General features: G+C 36.5%; 1 protein-coding gene across 1 annotated transcript in view; it reads right to left on the bottom strand.

Moving 5' to 3' along the window:
* Nucleotides 1-917: 917 nt before the first annotated feature.
* The window catches only part of LOC120517741 (zinc finger MYM-type protein 4-like), a 100720-nt gene continuing 77520 nt past the window's right edge, over nucleotides 918-24117 (bottom strand). The window contains exons 10-28 of the mRNA XM_039740203.1: nucleotides 23951-24101; nucleotides 20742-20857; nucleotides 16523-16819; nucleotides 13385-13535; nucleotides 12977-13149; nucleotides 11379-11523; nucleotides 10567-10818; nucleotides 10002-10039; nucleotides 9058-9202; nucleotides 8820-8932; nucleotides 8550-8721; nucleotides 8030-8209; nucleotides 7731-7822; nucleotides 5581-5749; nucleotides 5343-5494; nucleotides 4969-5083; nucleotides 3901-4146; nucleotides 3647-3779; nucleotides 918-2639 (exon numbers count right to left, since the gene is read on the bottom strand). Coding sequence (XP_039596137.1) covers nucleotides 2429-2639; nucleotides 3647-3779; nucleotides 3901-4146; nucleotides 4969-5083; nucleotides 5343-5494; nucleotides 5581-5749; nucleotides 7731-7822; nucleotides 8030-8209; nucleotides 8550-8721; nucleotides 8820-8932; nucleotides 9058-9202; nucleotides 10002-10039; nucleotides 10567-10818; nucleotides 11379-11523; nucleotides 12977-13149; nucleotides 13385-13535; nucleotides 16523-16819; nucleotides 20742-20857; nucleotides 23951-24101 — 3051 coding nt within the window. The 3' untranslated portion in view covers nucleotides 918-2428. The remainder of the gene's footprint in view (nucleotides 2640-3646; nucleotides 3780-3900; nucleotides 4147-4968; nucleotides 5084-5342; nucleotides 5495-5580; nucleotides 5750-7730; nucleotides 7823-8029; nucleotides 8210-8549; nucleotides 8722-8819; nucleotides 8933-9057; nucleotides 9203-10001; nucleotides 10040-10566; nucleotides 10819-11378; nucleotides 11524-12976; nucleotides 13150-13384; nucleotides 13536-16522; nucleotides 16820-20741; nucleotides 20858-23950; nucleotides 24102-24117) is intronic.

The following is a 24117-nucleotide window of genomic DNA, read 5'->3' as shown; positions in this document are numbered from 1 at the left end:
AAACCTAATTAATTAGAACTTCCCCCTTCACAACTAGGAGTTTTCCAACAAAACAAAACAAACCAGATTGCTGAACCTTCATCTGGACAGGGTTTGAGCATTTGAAGATATGCAGCTATAATGGGCACTCAACATCTGAACTATTGACACAGTCAACCATAATGTTTCACTGTATGCAAGGCACACAATGTTTTTATTCATAAACCATGCAAGTCAGGAGTGTTCTTTGTCATATTGTGAAATACAAAATCCATCCAAACCTGCATTAACACCACATTACTGTGGGTTGTGTTAATAATCGCTTCAGTCATTTCTCCAGCTTCCCTTAAGACCATGAGGCGGCAAATACTTGCCAGTTGATAAAAAAGGTAGATGGCATGTGCCAACCCTATCCAAAGCCAATAATTAGCAGATGTGTTCTTATTTGACTATCCTAAGAGTATAAAGCAGCAGACAATCCACCAAGGACTTCAAATCTCCTCTATCAACAAACAAAGTCAAAAGTCAAGTGGCTGTGGCTGGGGACAATGCCTCCTGTTTCCCTTAGGAGACATCATGAAGACACACTGCTCTTCTGTTCACTTCCTCCAGCAAATTCAATATACCCTCTTTTCTGTAGTGCCAAATCTCTGATCCTAATGTCTTGGCCTTTGGCACTCCGGAGGGTTGTATTGGTTTAGGATGGCTGTCAGACCATAAAAACCGCCACTCACAGAGAGCTGCACCACCTGTCAGATACACTTTAATAGCTGGCTCATGTAAACATTCCCTTCTTGACATATTCCTTTACCTCAAATGGGTCATAATAGGCTGCTTCCCTCCCCCTTTATGGACACAAAGGGCTTCCCCCAAACCGCCATCCCCCCACTTTCTGGAGGTAGGGTGGCCTGGAAGATACAAAAGACAGAATGCATAAGCAGCTTCACAATAAAATGTTTTTAATGGAATATCGGTTCCAGCCACAACAGGTTTCTAAAGGTGATTATTAATACTAATATTTACACTGTAGCTTATTGTGTTACTTGCACCCGATTTCTCTCCTTGTTTAAAACAAGGTTTTCCAGAAACCAATAAAAGGTAAGATCCAAACACAGAAAACCGGCACACAGGGGCACAATCCTACTCCGGACCCCTAACCACATGTGCCCTATTTGTGACTATTTTAGAATTAATGCCCTCCGGCTGAACTCATTTTCCACTTGGCAACAGCCTCAGCTACCTGCCCCCTGGGCTACCACTAACCGATTTCTTACACCAAACGCATAAATCCAGTGTACTAGCTACTTCCTTACTGCTGATCTAGAGAGCAAACAATTCTAACTTCATTACTCATGCTGAATTTCACAGTGGTCCTAAAGGTAATACTTGAGCTGGTCAGTAAGGTCAAAGACTTGTGTCAAATAGCTTGAGTGGCTATCAACGTAAGAACAGGCTGAAAGCACTGTAGCACTTTTCACTCCTACTGCTCAAAATGTACAAAATTGAGTAGAAATGTATAAACAAACAGGAATAAAATTAACAAACAGATGAATGCCGGCTACTTGTACTTGCATGGCATCGTGTATGTTGACAAGCACTTCTATATAAAAATGTAATTTGTCTCCAAAATGTAAAGCCAAATAATTAAAAACTGTAAACCAACTGACATGACAAGGCCAAAGGATTCCTACAATTAGATCAAGTGCCAAAACATAGCAGGCCCAGCACCTGCTTCCTGACTCATTATGAATATAATGATAATATCCCAACTTTCATATATAAAAAAAAACAAAAAACCTTGTGTGTTCCACAGGTACTGATGGCACCATCCATTTGTCACAGTTATGAAAATAATCTCCCACACTTTAGTTCTGGGCACTATACCGCTACCCATCTCAGTTTATTTATTTCACAAACTCTTTACACCAGCACCATTGATGTTCCACAAGTGTCATCTGAATCTTGGTGCCGACAAGTGGCTTTCCTGTCTGTATGAATATTATTATAAGAGCTACAAAATAAAAACCCGAAAAGACACATGTGGGATGAAAAGGAGAAAAAAAAATGGGGGAGAAAAAAAACAAAAAAACAAAGTAAACCTTCAAAACATACACAACTCTATACTAACTCCTTGCAAACACTGATAACAATCAGGATAATTCCTCCTTTGTAAGGGCATGGCTATTTTATAGAAATATTAAGCTTAGAGAATTCAAGGTCCTGGACTCCCATCTTCTGCTGACATTTGCTGCTCATTAGTGTGTAGAGGACGTGGGGAAGGGCCAGCCAGTATAGTCATGCCAGTGCTGCTTGCCAGTGCCAGGCCTAATAGCTTCACCAGCAGGAACAACGGAAACCCTCCCCGTTCTGGTCTAGGATTACACTACACTTCCATTAAAAGGGATGCAAAAATAAACAAGTTCAGAGAACCAAACCCTCTTGAAGTCCGTTACCCCGAAGTCCCCTCATCAGAATTACTATCTACTTTTGCCTTTTTTAGCTCTTCATGCACCTCACGCACCATTAGGATGCGTGTCAGCATGGTTTCCAGTGTCTCTGGATCAATTGGCAACGAGGAGTACCAAAGTGGACTATTGGGGACACAGGAGCGCTCTGGTTGCAAATAGAACACATCCGTCCTTTGCTTCACACTATCAGAGCTGAAAGAGAGAAAAAAAAACAAAAAAAAACAGAGAAACAATGAGATGTGCTTGAAGGCAACAAAGAGCAAAAAAAAGCTGAGGATGTCACAGAAACCTGACTTTAACCCTTAAAAATTCTTCAGGTCAAATTTCATAAATGTGTTTGAAATCAGTAAAAGCACCCTAAATTGAAATTGTTCAGGATGAAAGTTTGGGACTTTTCCTACATCTCCCAAAATAAATGAAAAAGGAAAATAGTTAAGCATTGATGTATGCAGCTTCTAAACATTTTTTACCTTGCCATGCCTTTTGAGTCAATTTTGACCCACCATTACTGGATTAACCACTGCAATTATGGTACTTTTTGTTTTAAAGCTTTTATTTGTTTTAAGCTTTTAATACAGTATCAAATACCATTTTTGTACAGCTGCTACAACATTCTGAACACTGTCGTGTCCTTCGGGTGAATTTTGACTCATCCTGTTTGTGCATTTCTTAAGCTTTTGTTTAAAAAAATAAAAAATCTCTCCAGTGGGGGGGAAAAATAAACTCTTCTTGTATTCATTTTCCACCACTTATCTGATAAATTACTATCTATTTATACTACAGAACTATTCATATCTTGATAGGTAACTATATATCTATCATACAGGGCCATTCATTCATACCTACCTATACATCTATTACTTAGAACTATTTATATCTATATACTTTTAACTCTCTAGATTTTGCTCTCCATTTAGGGTGATATTTATTTACATCCCATAAAGCAACCATAACCACCATCTGTTGTAAAATTTAAGATGTGCAATCATTACAAAACAGGTTTGGGGTGAAGAATCTGATGTTCTGGGCATCTAAAAGGGGTGTCTGAATCATGTCAAAAAACAACCTAAAGGCACAGTATTGAGTCAGCACTTGATGTTGTCAGAGTGAAGCTTGAATGGTGTTCAAAAACATCTTAAAATGCAACAAAAATAGCAACACAAATTCTCTTCTAGAAGTTAGCATAAAAGGCAAATTACCACTTGGAAAGATAAAACTCATAGAGACGAACTGGACACCGCAGTGGATTATCGGTGTTTTCTGCCATCTCCATCACTTCTTCTTCCTCTTCTTCACTACCAAGTTTTCGTTTTCCGAGAATGAGGCCTTTTTCTGCCAAAATCAGAAAAAGAGGAAAATCAACTCTTTGTGGAAGATGCCATACTGCGGAACACTAAAGGAGAGAGACACTCCTTAGCCTTTTTACACCAAGCCCACATGGATGTACTTGTACCTGAAGGGTCTTTCTTCTGAGCAGGTGGGAAAAACCGCAGATAAGTCATCTTGGCGTTGTGTTTGAGGGTTTTGGTGCAACGCATGACATGAGCAAAGGACAGTCTCTGATGGTCTCTAATGGTTTTCAGCTGGAATAATTTAGTGTTGAAGAACAGAAGTGTGTTGAGCAGCACAATTGGGGAGTAAGCACCAAGCTGTTTACATTCCCAGAGATACTCCTCCTCGACACGAGAGTGCAGATAGCCTGTAGCACAGAAAGAGAAATGAGTAGTGGTGCAAGATTTAACCTCTGTGAATGGGCCATCTGCAAATCACTGTGTATACACTTTGTTTCTGTATTTTAAAAAGTGACACCAAAGTATATATGTACTTAAAAACACAGAAGCCTAAAATAAATAAAGTATACAAAGGCATACTTCAGACAAAATTAAATTAGGGCGTAAATTCGCAAAAACAAATGTTTTGTGAAAAGTGACAAACACACACAATGAAATGTGAGCATAAATAATTAAGAGTGACAAATGATTTTTTGATGCTTTTTTCTTTATGTATTTTAATTATTTTTAAATTTATTTGTTTCAGTAACACCACACAGAACATGAAATATGGCTTGAAAAGAAAACTCTTTCACTGTCAAAGTTGAGAGGATGGGCTCTAGCGAATACTGTGTTTTGATTAGTGAGCTGTCATCAGAGTGCACACTAATCTTTACACATCAAGTGTCACATTTATAGGCAGACACCACAGGTCAGATAGAGCTTCCCGAGAGGATGATGAATTTTAGATAGATAGATACTTTATTAATCCCAAGGGGGTCCCAAATTCACATCCCACTGATGGCATTTCAGGAGAGAGCCTGAAAGAGTAAAACAAGAGGGGCAAGCACAGTAGAGGCCCCTTGCTGTTAAAATGTCAGTTTAAGGACATGAAACAGACAGGCAGGGTCCGGAGTCACAAATATCTTCCATTAAAAGAAATAATATAAGAAATAAGCACTTTACCTGACAAAGAAATAGAAGTATCAATTCAATGTAAAGAATAAAATGACACAATAAATGTGACCTACCACTTGGAAGAACAGATGGCTTCCAGCTCTTTAGCATCTTGGTGATTTCCATTGTAAACTTGCTATAAAAAAGATCTGTGAAGATGTTCTCTATCCTACCATTTTCAAATAGATACTGCCAAAGGAACACAGAGACAGAGTAAAGGATGGAGACATAACAGGAAGAGGATTTCTATGATGTACATGTATTTGCAAGAAATATCCAACATTTAATATGTTTTTGATGAACAGAATACTTTGGGGAAAACATAATGCTACTGTCTTGAGTTATTATTCTGTATACCCATTCTCACAATAAATACAGTAGGTGCCCAAATTACAGCAAAAATGTGCCCAGTAGAATTCAGACTACGAGTAAATGAATGAAAACTCACCTGCTGAATTCCCAAACAAAGGTAAAAGACACTGTCTGGTGAGTATTTGTCCCCATTAGGCCTGCGGAGCTCTTTAATAAACTGGCACAGTCCGTAGCTGAGTTCTGCAGAGCTGCACTGTAGAATATCTTCCTTTGGTTTCACTGGACGAGCTGTGCAAATGCACAATTGATTACTTATGACATTTAATACCATGTTGCAGCAGGCTCACAACTTACTTTAAAACCTAGAAACCCACCTCCAAAGCGGAGTTCCTCTGTTTCTGTCTGTGTATTTCTCCATTGCACCCAGTTCCTCCAAGCATTAACTCCATACATGTATTTCAAGGTATTCCTAGGCTCAGGGGTGGCTGGTAAGGATCCACGTGAAATCCCAGAAGACACTACTGCTGATGCTCTCTTCCTCCCCTAGAGAAGAGGAGCATAATAAAAAAATATTACAACTCCATACTCATCCATTAAGAAGCAATTTTCATTCATACAATTCCAGCCATTGAAGAGTCGGAATGGAGTCCATGACAATGACATTTTTTCAAATGGAACACTGGGTATTGAAATCATTTCTTAAAAAAAAAAAATTCATATTAAATATTATTTTGCTCTCCTTGGGTCTCTTTCTCTGATACTAGCTAGCATTTGGTTAAAGGTCAGAGAACATGCTTTACTGAAAAATATGCCATACTACAGAAAAAAAATGTATCATACAGGTAGCTATTATTTTTCACAGGACTGCATGATCCACATGAGTACTCTACACGTAGCCCATAAATGCCCAGGTTTACACAATGTACTGAAAACATTCATTTATTTTTAGTGCAACAGTAACCTTTGTGATTAAGTGTTGCTCTGCCTAAGAAGTCCCCCAATATAATTTTAAACCTTTACATCAGTGAAGTAGGCAAAGCCTTTTGAATGATCACTTAATTACCATATAAAAAGAAAAGTGGCACTTTCAAGGTGAACAGCTACAGTAAAAATAATACTTCATCGACAGGGTTTTCAAACATTCTTTAATTTTTGACCAAAGAAAAAACACACACACACAAATGATGTTGTTTTACCATGGAATATAAACTTTTTTTTTTTAATATTTAGGCATTCAAGTAAATTGCAGAATCATTAGCTTTATAAAATTAATACAGAAATATACACCTTAGAATACCATGAAACAACAGATAGCAGTTCACATTTCCTATAGCAATCAACATTCAAACATTTCACATAGTTTTTCCTTTTCTTCAAAAATATACAGTATTCCTAAATTGAATGAACCTTGAGATAGAGGACATTTTTAATTCAATATGTTATTAACTTTATTATTCATGAATTTTATAATACAATTATATAGACAATAACTGTATAAAAACAGAAAAGTTTATTAAAAACTGCTGTGATAAAATATTGTAAATTATTCATACACGTATTTATTTAATGTACATTTATTACTTGATGTTATGTTTAGAAACAGGCTTAGTCTAGTGATGGTAACATGAAGTTTTATGAAGCACTGGACCATTCTAGCAGAGTGGCTCGAAAAAAGGTTAATTTCTTGATTTTTCACATAAACATTCGGCCACCTGTTGGCAGCATATGAAACAGGTTTCAACCAGTATAATCCAATAGTGAGGGCATTCATGTGAAACAGAAAAACAAATAATGTTTAAGGAAGACTTTTTGTTTAAAAAATTCAACTGTATTAGGGCTTAGACAAATTTATATTATTCCCTCTGACTTTGAGAATACACATTCACAGGGCACATACAGTACGAGGCTGTGGTGCACAAATACCCCGTTGCCTGCTTTGTCACCCTTATATACAAAAACTTTGCCATCAATACCATAGGTTTGGTGTGTATGGGTGGGTATTGTTTATTATAATATTTATCAATTGAGCTTCTGTAAAAAGCTAAAAAGGACAGTTAGGTTGAATATGTAATCAAACTGTTAAGTCCAATTTTCCAGAGGTATGCATCAGTTAATATGACTGTTAAAAGTTAAATATTTGTGTACAGCTGAGATATGGCAAGGGACAACTGATTATCAGCCAAGAGGCTAAAAAATTGTACAATCATTAAAACAAGAAAAAATAAAACGAACAGACTGGAATACATGAGTAGAGTTCAAGTCTGATTGATGTTATACAAAATTCTAGAATCCAGAAGGCTGTAATATAACTTACATACTCACTTTAAGACTCCTAAGTTGTCCATTTTTATACCCTGTGTACTGTGGTGTTTGGCTTGTGTGTTTCCTTGCATTAAATCAGTGCCAGAAAAAATACTTCAGATTTGCCTTATGTTTGACCGTCAAAGTATAGGAATAATACAGTAGAAATAAAGAGATGAGATGTTCAAAGTTACTTTAGCTGAGCTTTGCAGCTACCTCTTACCCGTTTTCGAGGAGGGAATCCATCACGAGGCCTCCGTCTATTTCTTTGTCGGGGTGTTATACTAATATCTTTGTTGAAGGGATCAAACAAATCTGCAAATACAAAGCAAGATACTAAACAATTAAGACTAAATATGGTATATATCTAAAATGTTGGTGAATTCGCAAATGGGTAAAAACAAATCAATCATGTAGTTTAACCCATTCGTGATAATCTTAAAGCACAACAGGATATAAAGTTTGTGCCAGATGGTCATTTACAAAGTACATAAGAAGCCTCTTCATTTTTAGCTTACTGACCTAAAGGGAAGTCTGCCTCAAGATCCTGCTCTAGATCCATCTGTGAAAGCTGCCTGAGCTCTGGGTCAGGTTCTTGCATTCCACTGGACCGCAAAGCATAGTGATTGAGCTCATCTTCCCAGCTGTGTGGAGTTGAAACTGCTTCTGACTCCAAATCACCACTATATGTGCTTCCTTGATCTCCAAGAAGGGGGGAAAAAAATCAAAATGAGCAAAACAGTTTCTGATAAGCACTCTTTAATGTTAAATACATTCACACACCCACCCAAACCAAGTGGGCAAAAGTAGGTTTACAGTTATTCGTATGAAAAAAGACATAACTTGATTGCTACACTCAAGCACACTTTAATAAAAATATGACAAATACAAATAAATAGTAAATTCATTAATAAATACAATAAACTGTGTTCCACAAACTCACAACTGTAAACCTACTTTTGCCCACCTTTATTTTATATATTTGTTGATACCTAGATATTGTACAATTTAGAGAAATTTAAAAAAAGTTCAAAATACAAACCACCGTGTGATGTTGGCTTCTCCTTCTCCTCTTCCTCTGCAATCATTTCAGCCATTTGGAGCAGGTCTGCTTCAAAGGGGTTAGAGGGTATCTTCTCTTTGATATCTTGGATAGTCTCAATTATCTTGTCTGCACTGTCCAAAGTAGTTGGAATAAACATGGGCACTGGGAGCTAATATTTAAAATTAAAGAGGGCAAGAATCTGTCAACAATAAGGCATTTATTCTACAAGGCACTCCATATTAAAATATAAGAGCAACAAGAACTCACCGGTACTGGTATTCCAAAAGGATATGGTGTATACTGAGTAAAAAGATTCAAAGGTACAGGCACAAAGACTGGAACAGGAATGGGTAGAACAATCACCTCTGGCTTCACATCCTCTTTAAAAAAATGCAGAACTTATTAAAATTAAACACCAAACTGTGCTTTCCTTACTTTTTTAAGGCAAAGAAGCAACCAGTGAAGATGACAGCATAGGTTGCTTTGCTGTAGTAAGTTCAGCTACCTGTCTGACACTCTTTGTTCTGAGTGTGTGGCTTGCAAGATGTGGCCTTTGTCTGACTAATGGGCTTACACAACAGAGCTTTGTTTTTCAAAACCCTAGGAGGGGCAGAAGGAGGTAGCTTCAGCGTGTCTGTCTGGGTGCTGGCCTACAGAAAATATATTTTGAAAAATAAAACAATGGATGAACCAGAGAAAGGGGTACTTTTGCTTTATCAAGTTTCACTAGATGGATAAATTAAATACTTCATTGTTTAAATAACTTTTTATAGACAGTAAATTAAACAGGATCTTTCTAATGTACATAAAATAAAAAACAGTGTGCAAGATCACTTAAAATGCTACATTCCCATAACCAAAACACAACATATAGTAAATTAACATGATTAAAACTAACAAGACCATAAAATCTGGAGTTTAACATTCACCTCAGAGAAAATCTTTCATTGTATAGACACAAATAGCTATTACACACTGGCGATTTACAGTATACATCAACTTGGGTAAAACAGTGAAATGCAGTGGATTGAAAAAAGACTAGACACTCTTCCTGAAATTTCAGTTTTAGTTGACTTAAAGGCAGAGATTAAAAGGAATCATGTAAGAACTTTAACACCTTAAATAATTATGAATGGAAAATATTTACATGAAAAATACATTGACACTTTTCAGTACATATAATTATAAATAACAACCAGAACAATGAAAGATTTTTAAGTATGCAAATAATGGTCTGCGTACATTTGATATTCACTGCATACAGCTAGGATACTCTTAACAAATCGGTTAATTAACATTTAGTAAACTTGTTTGTGTGTTTATAACATAATATGGAGAACTGTAGATCAAGTTACATGCCTCCTGTTCTACATTTCACAGATTATTAAGTCATTATTAGTAAAACTATAAAATTGTGGGTATTTAAAATTAAAAATAAATACAACTTACATCCCCAATAATCTTGGCTTGCACAGTTGGAACTGCACCTGTCAAATCACAGAAAATAAACTTGCATATATACATAAATACAAGTTGAAAATAAAGTTTTTCTCCATAATGACTGAAATGTAGAAATGAGCATTAACAATTTTGCACCATTTAAGCGGGATTATGGATTCCCTATTTTTTACAATGAGCTGAACTGAGCTGTGAATAAATGGATGCTGAAACCTGGAGAAACCTGCATCAGTGGCAAGTTCAATAATGCAAGTCTTCACCAACATAATATTATTTAAGTTAGTGGATCTCAACTTGGAGTAGCAAATAATGTGCCAGAAAAAACAGAATGGATTAGTTTAAACAGATTTTAAGATATGTGAAAAAAACATATTGGCCATTGCACCAAAAAAAAAAACAAACACACAATTCACTGCACCTTTGGCTGATAGATTCAATGTGGCATGAAGGATACTATATATAAAATGCTGATTAAAACAAAAGTATACCCAAGTTAAACTAAAACTTCTAAGAAGTTCACATATCCAGACCCGTCAAACAGGGGTAATATGCTCACCTTGAAGTGCAGTGTTGGAGTTAATGGAAGGCTGAGCAGTAGGAGTACTGGCTAGTGACACAACATTAGCAATTACTGGGGTGGCCTCCTTCTTCTGAGCCAAGGGGGACAGAGGCACAGCTGAGGGAGGAGGCGGAAGTGGTGGTGGCAGTGGTGGTAGAGGCCCTGCAGGCATAGCTGTAGGAATCTGAGGACCAATGGCAGCAGGTGTAGAAGGAGCAGGGGCACCAAGCGATGTAGCAACAGTATTTACTGAGAAAATCAAGATTAAAGAACAAATATGAATGATACCGGTTTAAAAGTTTCTCTGGACAGAGAAATCATACTAACTCAAAATAAGCAGACAAGCAAACAGAGAGAACATATACATGAATCCTTTATATTACACAAAACTGCATAATTCAAGTAGACAAACAATGTTATAATTTTGCAAAAATAGGTAAATATACTTAAAACAATTATTTCAGTAATACAACTGTTTAATAGAGCCTCATTTACATGTTAATTCAATTCAAAAGTAAAAACTGGTTAATAGAGGAGTCTTAAAAAGTAAAGAAACCATTATAAAGAAACCATGGAAAAACTAAACAATACACACGATGACCAACAGAAGGTACCAGAAATTATGTGGATATTAACAAACCTTTTCTTAAAAGCTTTACATAATCAATTTACAAATAAACAAGTTACAACAGGTAATTAAATCACATAAAATCTTAAAAGCAACTGCAAGGTTGGAGGCAGAGGCACAAACAGTTGCAAAAACTGATACCTTTGGACAAATACATGAACATTACTACAGTGATACACACCAACACTGCTGGGCACATCAGTGGGGCAATGCTGACTGCAAAAATGCAGCAAGCACTGCAAATTACAAAAATGCTTCATGTCTCCATGCCACTTCAATGACTCAATTAGTTTTCCTTGCCGTTTGCAGGTATCACATTTAGCCATCTGCAAATACAAAGAAGAGCTAATTTGCTAAAATCGGACAGTGGCTAAAAAAAAAAAAAAAGTGATGTTTTGTATGCAGGACTTGATTTATATTTAAAATTTCATTTTTACTATTGCACACTCCTTAGATAGAAAAGAAAAAATATAGAGTGATGTGTTGGTAAGGCGTGAAGAAGTTAAACTTTATTTTTTGCATGCATGGTTACTGAAAGGAATACACTTATGTAAAAGGAAATAGTTACTGTGGAAATATGAATTTTCCCCATCGAGCTTGCCTGATTTTTTTTTTTTTTTAAGGTGTATTTGCAACATATGTTTGAGCAAGTGCACTTTTGTTATAAAAATGTACATGCAGAGGATGTGCTAGTTGAAAGAAGATTATAGTTCATCAACCAAAACACAAGCCATATTATAGCAGGGGAACAGAATGTTCAGTGTTTAAGAGTGATTTTTCCTTTTTTCTTAAACCACCACATTTCTCGTTATCTAAGGAAGAGTTTTTGGATTCATTTAATTTAAAGAAATAAGTGATCTTGGGGGGAAAAAATTTTTTGAAAAACTGGATGGAATGAAGAAAACTTCTGACTATATACAACTATATATTTTTAAAATATTACAAGCAAGAACCGGCAGATAACATTCTACATGTTATTTAAAAGATGTCATGGTTGCCAAGTGGTTAGCGGCGTTTTCCCGTAGTACCAGTGTCCAGGGTTCAAATTCCATAACCTTGCACATTCTCACAATGACTGTGTAGGCTTTCTTCTAGGTACTTCCTTTTTCTCCCCTCAATATCTCCTAAAACTGGCAACTCTAAGTTTACCACATTGTGAATGAGTGGGGAATTGCGTGTCCTGTGATAAACTGGTGCCATGCTCAGTTTCCCACCTATTACCCAGTGTTATTAGGACAGGACTTTACAAACCACAACCTTGGAGTGTATTAAGTGAATCTGAAAATGTGTATATGTATTAACTTATTTAAACATAAACCATAAATTAACTTGAACATTGTAAATTGTCCACTGATTCAAACAGTACTTTCTTTGCAAATTACAATTTTAAGTCGCATATTTAGTGACTGTGACGATAAAGCAAACAGATTCATGACATGGAAACACTGACCTCTAAAGTTTTAACACAATATTTTAATAATAAACAATATAAATACAGCATATACTTTGAAATCATGATCATGTCAATACAGCTTATCTACAAAAATAACAGAGGCTATCTCAGAAAGCAAATTTCTGTTTTATTGGTTAATAATCTGAAAAGTCTAAGACTAAAGCTCTACATTTTCTTTTTAAAAAACATAAGAAAAATTCACCAATGTTACATTTTTAATATATTAAGGACAGTAAGAAACTTCAAATTTATATCCAACTAAAATGTGCTACTGAAGGTTTTAAATATTCATAAATATCAGTAATCATGCTGCTATTGTTGTATACCTGGTAAAATAAAACTGTGTACATGGACATGCACTCCTCACTGCAGAACTCCTCCAGTTTCCCTGCAAAGTGATTCTGTACCACCTTCTGAGAAGCATTTGTACAGTAAGTGCAGCATCGACAATGAGAACCCCAGCGTTTGGCCAAGTCATGCTTATAAAGAAGCTTGCAACCTAAAATACAGTAAAACAAAGCAAAAGTCATTTTTTCCCCAATCAAAATTTGACAAGCACAGTACATCTTATAATTCTTTATTTGCCTTTAACTTTCATGGTATTAAAAGGTGGGAAATAACTCCGCATCTCTTGAAACGGTCCAATTCAAAAAACTTTCTGCAGGTCCAGCTGATACCGAATACATTTGATCACAAAATTAAAACAATAAAAAGGCAAATAACACAAAGCTCACCTTCACTACAAAAAGAACGGTCCATTTTGTTAAACTTGATGGTCTCTTTTACAATCTTCTCTATCTTGCAGTATTCACATCGTGCCATAACAAAACTGACCTTCTTGAATTCATCAAAGCAAGTCTTCCCGCAGAACTGTAGCATGCGACCCTGAAATACGTAAAGCACAACAACCACATCAAGCTGAAAAACTGTACTTTTTATATACGGTAATGACTAGAAAAAAGTAACCAAGCTATGAAATACAGGTACACTACTAAGAAAAAAAAAATATAAGAAAAAAAAAAACTACTTGAAAATAACCATATAAATTGAAAAGTACTTAAAACCATGTGCAGCTAGCTGCATGTATTAGAAGGCAGAAGTAAAAACAAATGTGAATAATAATCACCAGATTGTGTGCGAAAATGGCTAAGCCTTTAAAGCAGTTTAAAAAAAAAAAATTACAGCCACATGAGTTTGGTCCACAAAAAGCCCAAGGTTGCTCCCAACTTATGAAAATTATGTAAATGAAGTCCTCAATTAAAAAAAACACACCTGGAAAAATAATGTAATAGAACAGAACCTTAAAGAAGGTTTGGGTGGTTTGGTTATCAGCAAAGACGACTTCTACTTATTTTATTATTATGTTTTATTGTACATCCATCTATTTACTTATTAAAATTATATGTTTTTTGTAATTCACAATATTATGTTACAGTGCCTTCTGTAGGTATAAATCACAATGTACTAAATACAAACATTAAAAGCAACACTTTTGCTAGAATAAACTTTGTTCCAATCCATTATATTTACCATAGTCTGCATTCATTTTAGACTATAAAACCAATGCTCATTAGTAAAATGTTATTTTAGGACATTTAAATATTCATGTGATCTGAACCCATTTTGTATCCTTTAATATAAAAGATAAACAGTTTGAATGTATTTCTCAGCATCTGGGAATATATACAAGGACAGAGACGGAGGGGGTGACACCAAAGTGAACTGTAATCAAGAGTTTTGTAGCCAGCATTACAGTGCTAGCCTTCCCCTGTAATAGTTGCTCAGTTGCATTTAAAAATATGTAGTCCTTGCACAGTTTAGAAGGTTACCCAATTCAGTAACCTGTCTTTTAGTACATGTACAATGGAAAATGTTAAATGTATTAAATGATACTTGTAAAGTAAATTTAAGGCAGCAAGACAAAATTTGATTTCGTTTGTTCCTGTTGTCCCTCCACCAACTTGTTACACTTTTTCAAAACTGAAATTGAGACTGAATGACAATCTTTTGTCTTTCACATTAGATAATATATAACTAGATTTATTTCTAAATTTTAATGTATCTGTCATAATAACACTGAACACAAAGTATGGTTATCAAATCATAAGGTAAATCTACATCTAAGTCACATATTTTAACAGTCTCACTGATGCCAGAGGTATAATCTACTATATATGCCTGGAGACAACCATGAGTGAATGTTGCTTAAAACTGGGAACAATTAGATGGCTCACTAAGTGTCACATTTCTAAACCAATCCAACGCCTCATGGAGGTAACACTCAAAGTAGAAGTGCCGTCTCATATTATATGTTGTCATTCAACAGTATAAATAGACGAATGGTAAATGTGAACAATACATTGTTGCAAGTGCTGTGTGCTCCCTGTTGTTCAGTGTTACAATAATGTAGGAGTTGATGCAAGTTTGAAAACTGGCAGGTATATTCATGAAAGTATGAAATGCAATATATGCATTTGAAGTAAACTATGTGTCAAACTCTGTCAAAAGAACTACCGTAAAGAGGGAGAGAGAAACAAAGAGCCACAGAAGATGCAGATTTCAGTACTGAAAAAACACCCAAGTCAACAAATCTTCCTTACACCACCAGCAGAAATACAGATGAGTCAGCCCAACACCCATATTCTGATTTCATTTCTAAATGAACTAAAGAATTTTAATATTACCGTTTAACTGGAAATGCAAACATGTCATTACAAAATAGCCACAGCATTTTAACATGTTATCTATCCATAGACCACAATGGTTATCTAAATTCTGCTTGTTGTTATGTCATACAGTGCAATGCTCAAAATGAAATAAAGATATTAACAGAGGTACATGTCAAATGTGTGGAGCCCAGTGGCTGCAGGGATCCGTGTGAGTCCGTCACCACTGGCACAGCACTCATTACAACGTGTAAATTAATTATTACGTTTCAGTTACCTCATGCTACTGAACTCCTGAACGGATTGTTTTCTCTCAACCTCAAATCCTTTATTTGGCATCTTTTGCTCTATCCCTAAAACTCCAGTGGCACTCCAAAACACAGACAAGAAATTGGGGGCAGGTGTTTCAGAAAGGAGCCCTGTGGGTATAGCCTTTGTAGTGCAGAAGTTCACAGCTATTCACTACACACTTTTTAACAGGTTGTCTCCGGACATTTGTTCTCATTTGAGAATCACATCTGGCTCCACAAGGCTACTTTTTTGTAAAGTCTTGAAAACTACTGCCAATGCTTTTCTGTCATTTAATCCTATTTGCATCCCATATTTTTCAAAAGCTGGTTGATTTCAGGAAATAGCAACCTGAGGGTGTATGCCATGCATTTTTATTAGACTTTACCCTCCAAGAACAACAAAGGTTTTTTTCCTGTCTCAATGAACCACTGACAAGTTGCATACCAAAACCCTAGCAGATCCTGGATACACTTATGCCAGCACACTACCATGCTATGTTCATTGCCACTTAAATCCATAGGGTCGTAATGTTGAAGTGCACATGATTCAGTACCATTCGTTGAGCATATGATTTAATCACTGGTTGAATAGGGAGTTATGCTGGTGAACCTAATAAAGTAGCAATTCGTTGGCATACACTATTTCTCAACAAAACAATACTGCCATGAAATGTTACACAAAATTAAATTTCCTTTACCGAGTTTTAACAGTAAAATACAAAGTATGCTGAATAGCAATTGGCTTTAATGTTAACAAAGGTCTTTAAAACACCTTTCTTACTGGTGCATTTACAAAGCAATACATGAGCATTATCTAAAAAAGCGTCATCTGTGAGATTTGTATACTATAGTCAACACAAACAATTTCAGTCCAACAACAGTACATTTATATAGATAACTATACTAAAAAACTTACCTTAAAATCAAGCACCTCTGGCTTCGATGAAAAGAGGCGGTGACAATGCTGGCACCTCAGTTTGATTACAGCACGGGACATGGGTGCTTGCTGTGACTGAACAGCTAGCCTCTGTAAGCCTGCCATTGCTGGGGTACTCATTGTGCCTTGTGTAACTGCTGCTGTGCTGGAGTTGGTTGTGGTAACAGTTGCACCTCCACCAGTAACGCCTGGTGCAGAGGGCATACTTACAATCACTTGTCCCTGAGATAGAGGTACAACTGAAGAACTCTGACTAGAAGGTTTGTTAAACATGTTCTAGAAGAAAAAAAAAGTAAAAAAAAAAAAATAAACTTCAATATGAAAATTTATGGTATGCAGTAAAAAAGACTCTGGATTTTACCTTAAACATGAAATTAAACCCAAAATATTTCAATTGCTTAAATAACTGAAGATACAATTTTTGGATCACTATGTTCAATAACTGCAGTCCACCAAATTAATTTGTTTATACAATTATTAAAATCATGTTTCCAATATTCAATAATGTAAATAAGCTTTATGTTCCTAACTTCTTTTCTGTGTAATTTTTTTTTAAGGATTTCTTTTAATAATCTGAGCCCGGTTCCTGCTACATACTTCTCTAAAGGAGAGTGTAAAGACTGAATTACTTTGTATTGTCTGCTCTTTAGCCTTCAGTTGCACATGGATGTTGTTCTCTGATAATATATTACTTGAAACAAGACAAAGAAACTTGCACAAAATGATCCTTATGGGGTCTTTTTGAATGTACTGTACAGTATCTTGACTAAAACATTTTTTTTAACAATAAATCAGGATATTTATCAACATTGTTAATTACCTCTGTGATATGGTTAAATGATTAGAGTGCAGCGTCTTGTGGTAGTATTTCAATGGGACTGAAGTCTGTACTTACATGACCATTCCAAAGTCTTTATTCATTTTTGCTTTAGCCACTTAGCTGCGGTGTTGCTGGTGTGCTTAGGATCATTATGTCATTGCCCGATTCAGCTTCAGCCACACCTCAGCTAATGGACAGAGTAACTCACATTTTCCCGTGGAATACTATGGGATAAATAGGAATTTCATGTTGGACTCTAATTATGTGGCTTCCAGATCCTGTTGCTGCAAAACAACTCCAAATTATTAGCCCTTTATCAGTATGTTTGACTGCTGATGTGATATTCTTACTATGAAATCCTATGTGTGGCTTTTACATTATGCATGGGGTTGTGGATAATAACCATATTCTTCCACTTTGATCTAGTCTATCCAGAATACATTGTTAGCTGTGCTACTATTTTCTTATTGTAGAATATGGGCTTCCATGTAAGCCATGCTTGTTCAGAAGTGTTTTAATTGAAGCTATAGCTGTAATATTTATGATCTTAACAGAGGCCTACAGATCCCAGTACCTTTGGACCTGTATGGTCTGATGTATTGTCGAATTCCCTGGGACATTAACTACTGGAAGTCAGGTAGCTGTCTTGAGTGTCCCTCATTTTTAAACAACCCTCTCACTGTATAACAGGCCAACATATGGCAGTGTATCCCTTCCCTGAATGATGAATGGCTGAAACTATTTCTCCAAGGTCATTACAAATAACTTTTGTTCTTAACACAGTGCATACCTGAAAGCTATAGATAAAAACTGCAAAAAAGTTCTGCTTTATATTCCGGTGGTAGCTCTACCTGATCAACTATTAAATACTATGAATTAAATTAACTTGATTAGCAGTAACTGGCTAGAATTATATTTTTTAACCAATGTAAGAAGCAGTAAGAGTGCACTTAGTTTTTCACAAATGACTATTAATAATGGCATAGTGGAGATATGCCTAGTTAATGAAAGAAAAGAAGAATAAAAACTCAAGTGCACAAAATGTTCAGAAAATAAGAAAATTTTCTAGATGTCATTGCTATCTAATGCTGCATTCATGCAGTATAAGAATTTATACTTGGGATATCCGCCTGGCGTTCCACTTCATTTAAGTCAACTGCCACTGGCAATTTTGGAGAAACACAATGTTGATATGGATACTGTAATTCAGCCTACATAAAAAGCAATTAAAGACAAGCTCTATTTTTTTCCTTGTAAAAATAAAACAGCAAATTCAATGTTTAAGTGTTTATTTCATCACTACATTTTGACCGCAAAAATACCACTCCTTGCTAACCTGATTATCATTTCCTATATTGCTGAATTAGGTGAAAGGTCAATATTCTGTCACAAACTATTTCAGATAGCATTATTTTCTCAAAATTATCCTATTGCAAGCTCCAACTCTGAAGGGTATTCACTTAAATTCACACACGTAAACTTATTATTAGTTAATGATCTTCTCCAGTCAGCAGATTGCGGTTCACTTAATATTCCCGTCCTTCTTGACTTAAGTGCAGCATTTGGCACTTTTAATCATGAAACCCTCCTCTCGCATATCTCCACTATACGGATCTCTGGCTTAGCCCTTCAGTGGTTCACAACACATCTTTCTAATAGGCAACAGTGTCAGACGCGGCTGATATATAAATCCTTTACCTTACCATTACTCTTTCTATTTTATATCCTTCTTTTTGGTCAGATTATTCGCAGACATGGCCTTAACTTCCACTGTTATGCAGACAGTTATATCTTAACACACACTCTCTTATAGACTCACCTCAAAGCACACTCACCGACTGCATAACTGATCTTAAGCTATGGATGGAAAATAACTTTCTCAAACTTGATGCCAATAAAAGTGAAGTGTTACTGATAGGCCCAAACTCCTGGTTTTCTAAGGAATCCAACTTCTTGGTTTCTATAGATGGTACACTTGTCAAACCTGCTCCTGTTGTCAGAAATCTTGATGCTTTGTTTGACTCATCACTTAACTTTGAGCTACAGATTAGGTCTCTTTCCAAAATTTAATTCTCATCTCTGTAACATTGCCTGCCTCCATCCATTTCTATCCTTTAATGATGCTCAAACTCTGGTTCATTGTTTCATAATGTCTCATATTGTATAGATTACTGTAATTCCCTCTTCATCTGGCTCCCTGCAAAAACTATGCATAAGCTACAGTACATTCAGAACTCTGCAGCCAGTGTCCTCACCCACACAAAGCATTCTGCTCACATCTCCCCTGTTCTTTCCCAGCTTCACTGGTTACCAGTTTCATCAAGGATTAAATTCAAGATTCTGTTTATCACCTTCAAAGCCCTACATAACCTTGCCCCTATACTTCACTCAGCTCCTAGCTCAATAAATTTCTTGTTGGTCTCATGTCCTAGAGTAGTAATCTCTTTACTGTCCTACACACCAGACTCTCCACCCTGGGAGGCAGGTCCTTCAGTGTTATGGCCCCTCAACTCTGGAACTCTCATCCTCAGCCTCCCCGAGACTGCTCCTCTTTCTCTACCTTTAAATCTCAAATAAAAACTTTCCTCTCTGATGAACTTTTGTCTTCTGTGTGATTTTTTTTTCTCTGTATGTAAAGCGACCTTTGGTTTGTGAAAGGCGCTCTATCAATGCAAATTATTATTTGTTATTATTTAATAATAATATTGTATTTCCTGTCTGTCTGATAGCATGTGAACTATTCATAAAACCCACAACTGTTTGGCTTTGGTGAAGCGACGAAAGAGTGCGAGATACACAAGGAGGACAGGTACTGTGGCTAGTTCTATACAAAAGCATAGCTGAAAAGCACTGGATATACTTAACAAAAATGTGATGGAAGAAACAAAAGGACAATACCACCAAACTATGGCCTCCTAACTCTTAATTCTATTTAGTCTGATACAGTGCAGTTTTACAGGATACAAAGGAAACTGTTGTATTTTTTCAAATGCAAGACAGACAGGTAGCAGCAACTTCCACGTCAAGAGAAAGTTTACCCGTATTTTGTGGCAAATAGGGGCAATGTCATGCTAGTGTTTCACCACTTGCATTTTCTGGTATGAAAGCTTTTTCAATATGCTGTTAAGTAGCCACAGATGATATTGAAAAATAAACTGGTTATCTAAAATTTGGTTAATACTCAAATACTTAACTATCCACCAGCTATATGGATTGTCAGTTATTTTCAGTAATCCATGGTATACAGTTGGTCCATAAAATATTTTTAAAAAATAGTAACAGTTAACCTGTTAATTTAAAAAAAATGAAAAAAAAAAAAAAAAGATTACAAAAGGAAACAGATATAGCTATTGCTAAGTTAGTGAACATGAAATGTACCTGAAAGTTTACAACACAGTTGTAACTGCAGAAGTTACGTATACTTCCATCAGACATGGCCAGATGATACTGGGGCACAGCAGAGCATTTACAGCCATTGCATGTAACTTGAACACCTAGGTGGAAAAAAGCTTGTAAAAATTGTTTCTTCTGCAATTATTTGGTTAAATATCCTAAAGTAAAAACAAGCACATGTAAGTTTTAAAAAATTATTATTATTTCACATGAAGTATGGTATCTTGGTGGAACCAATTAACAATTGAAACCTAAAATTACACTTCAGGCAAATTAGCAGCATTACTAAAGCAGGGCCCATTAAGTAATATGGAATGTACTGCCTACAGATGTTTTTGAATCCCCTGTGACAATGCAGGTTCTGCTCCATGCTCCCATCTTCTATTCAGGAGCCCTTGAACCCAACACCGTCGATAGTTATAACTGAGATGAGCTAGACAGTGAGGCAACAATAGCAAGGGGATGGTACAAAAAGTGCTTTTATTTCAACAAAACAACAAAAACAAAGTGTTCTATTAAAGTGCAGTGGTTCCCGAAAAGTCTTCATTAAATAATCCATTAACACAGAAGTGAAAATCGTGGAGGTTAAAAAAAATACAAAAGCGCAATCCTTTAAAACCCTAAGTTAAAATGTTGCTGGAAGTAGTCTTCAAAAAACCAACTACAAGCCCGGTGCCTCTTTTAAACTAGCATCTCTCCTGCCTCTCCCGGTTGGGCTTTGCAGCAGGCGAGAGACGCTCACTCAGCAGCTGTCCTTTCTTTCGCAACACACACAGGTCTGGAGTCCGCCCGATCCTGGCTTCGGTCTGGCACTCATCCCAGGCCCGAGACTTGGAATCCTTGGCAACCAGGACGCTCACACCAAGGACTTCTCCACCAAGCCTCTCGCTGCCATCCCGGCCTTACGCGGACAGTCTTTCTTCTTCATTGGTCACTCCCAATACATGCTCACTCAGTGGGAGCGACCACTACTACGACTCCCAGGTGTCAGTCTAACACCCAGGCTTCCCTTCAGCTGCCTGCGAGCACTCGCTCGCTCACCCGCACCGGCTCTCTCTCGCACATCCTGCTTTTTTCCAGTCACCTCAGTCTTTCTTTTCCTTGTTCTCTTTTTGTTCTTCTCTTCCCTAGCCGACTCACGCTTCTACATATTGAGGGAGGCCATAGCAGCTGCAGCACATTAGCAGCATCAGGAACAATCACAGATGTGGGCAGTCTTTCACCTGTGCACTTAGGTGAGAAACGCCCACACCGCAGATCACCCCGAGATCCGCTACAGCCACCACGCCCCCACGTTAAGCCGCAAGCGTGGTGATTTATTTATTTAAAAAAACTGGCCTTTGCTGAGAGAGCTGTGGACCCATAACACCACATCCCCAACACAGAAGACCTATCACTGAGCAATAGGAGCCAATAAAAAAAGTGTTCAACATGGCATTTCAACAATTTACATAGACAGGTTTTTTCTCTTTCCAGTAGAAGAGATTAGGATATACTTATGAAATGTTGCCATTTGTGCAAAGTTTTTTTTGGTGACAATGATGTGCTTTGGAAATTCTTTAGTGTTAAATTTATTAAAACTCCCATCTGTCTAAATTATGTGTGGGTATTATAACTGACGGTAGAACTTTCATGGGACATACTTATCTTTTGGGAATACAGAGCCTTGTAAAAGTACTATGTCCACTGTCCAATTTTCTAATTTTTACAGAAAAAAGGAGCATTAAAATTTTGCTGTGATTTTTTTTAAATTACTGAAATTCAAAATTATGTTTTATTGTGACACTGTTTTATGTTAGAAACAAATGCAGCTGTGCCAGGATGTACCCTAAATGATGAATTTCAAGCATAGGCTAGTTAAACGGGTGCCAGAATAATGAACAAACAGCTGAATATGCAAGTCACCCACTCACAAAAACATTAAATATTAAAATATTATTCGATCTAGCATGGAGAGTTGCTCACATACTGAAGAGTCTATAGCTGCAGGTGGAAGCTGCTGTCACTGTACTTTCTAAATAACAGCCAGATCGAATGCTATTTACCTATTTAATTGATTAATTTACTTATTTTCCTACAGCGTAAAGTCACAAGTAGACTGCAGAGCTTCCTGTGTATATATACAAAGTACAGCGACAGCAAAAGTGCAACATGCATTTTTTCTCAGATGTAGAACTGTCGTCATCTTCTGAGTTCACCTCTGTTATAGCTCGTCTTTATGTGAAAACAGCAGTGTCAGATCGGGGGGTGGGATCGTGAACATGACTGAGACAATAAAACTGAAAAAATAAAAAAAAATAAAAAAAACACAAAGCTAACCATTACAAGTATCATAAATTTACACCAGCTGTTACAGACTCAAGTCAAATGTATGTTTTTATTCTAAAATAGCAAGAATAAGAGCAGCTCACTTCTCAAAACGGACTTGTCCATGTTCGAACCCGTGAAGTTTTGATTACCAGTCAACAGTTGATACCGTTGCGTCACCAAATCGGTCTTATCAAAGGGGTGTGAATGTCGCACCATAACATGGGTTCTTTTTCTGCAGTTATATTCTTGAATAGAAGCACACTTGGTCTGTTACATTTGTACCTTTTGTGAAAGTGTTTGATATTTGGACTTCAGGCTTCACACATTATACACTTCATGTCTACATTTTGTCAATTATTAATAAAACATGAAAAACGTTTCTGTTTTAATGATGTGTTTACACAGATTGTTGTAGACACGGAACACACATGAAATGCATTTGTTCCAAATAACGATACAGTATTTATAAAAGGTGTCATTTTGCTCGACTTCTCACTCTATACAACTCTAAGCAACTGACACACAGGTAAACAGACTTGAGCTGAGAAAACTGTGCAGTGGTGGGGGGGGATGTGATAGTAGGCTGGTTGCTGGTTAGACACATTTACAGGACAAAAGACGCTGGCGGAGAGTTGCGAAGGGATTTACAGTGGGATGGATCTTTGAGTTTTTTTTCGTAGGCATTGGTAATTCTAGTGTTAATGGGCCTGTATGTGCGTGCAAAATTGTGAAACTGGGAAGTGAAGCTATAAAGCAAGCAAGAGAAACAAAAGCATTAGTTGTAAAACAAGGGAGTTAGTGAATCATATCTACTCATTGTTTACTGTGACACAGGGTAATAAGTACTAATTTGTTAAGGATCAAAAACAAATGAAGTCAAATACCTGAAGTGGTGACAGACTGAACCCTGTAAGCCGACAGACAATTGACTGAGCAAAACAACTCTGTTTTCCCTTGAGAATTTGTGTTTTCAACCATCTCTGCAGAGGATCTCAAAGCTCGACACACAGTGCAGGGAGTGATTTTGGCAGATTTCTACAAACAGAGAAAA

The sequence above is a fragment of the Polypterus senegalus genome, chromosome 17 (assembly GCF_016835505.1).
Source record: "Polypterus senegalus isolate Bchr_013 chromosome 17, ASM1683550v1, whole genome shotgun sequence".
Classification (NCBI taxonomy): domain Eukaryota; kingdom Metazoa; phylum Chordata; class Cladistia; order Polypteriformes; family Polypteridae; genus Polypterus; species Polypterus senegalus.
This window is presented reverse-complemented; position numbering and strand designations above follow the sequence as displayed.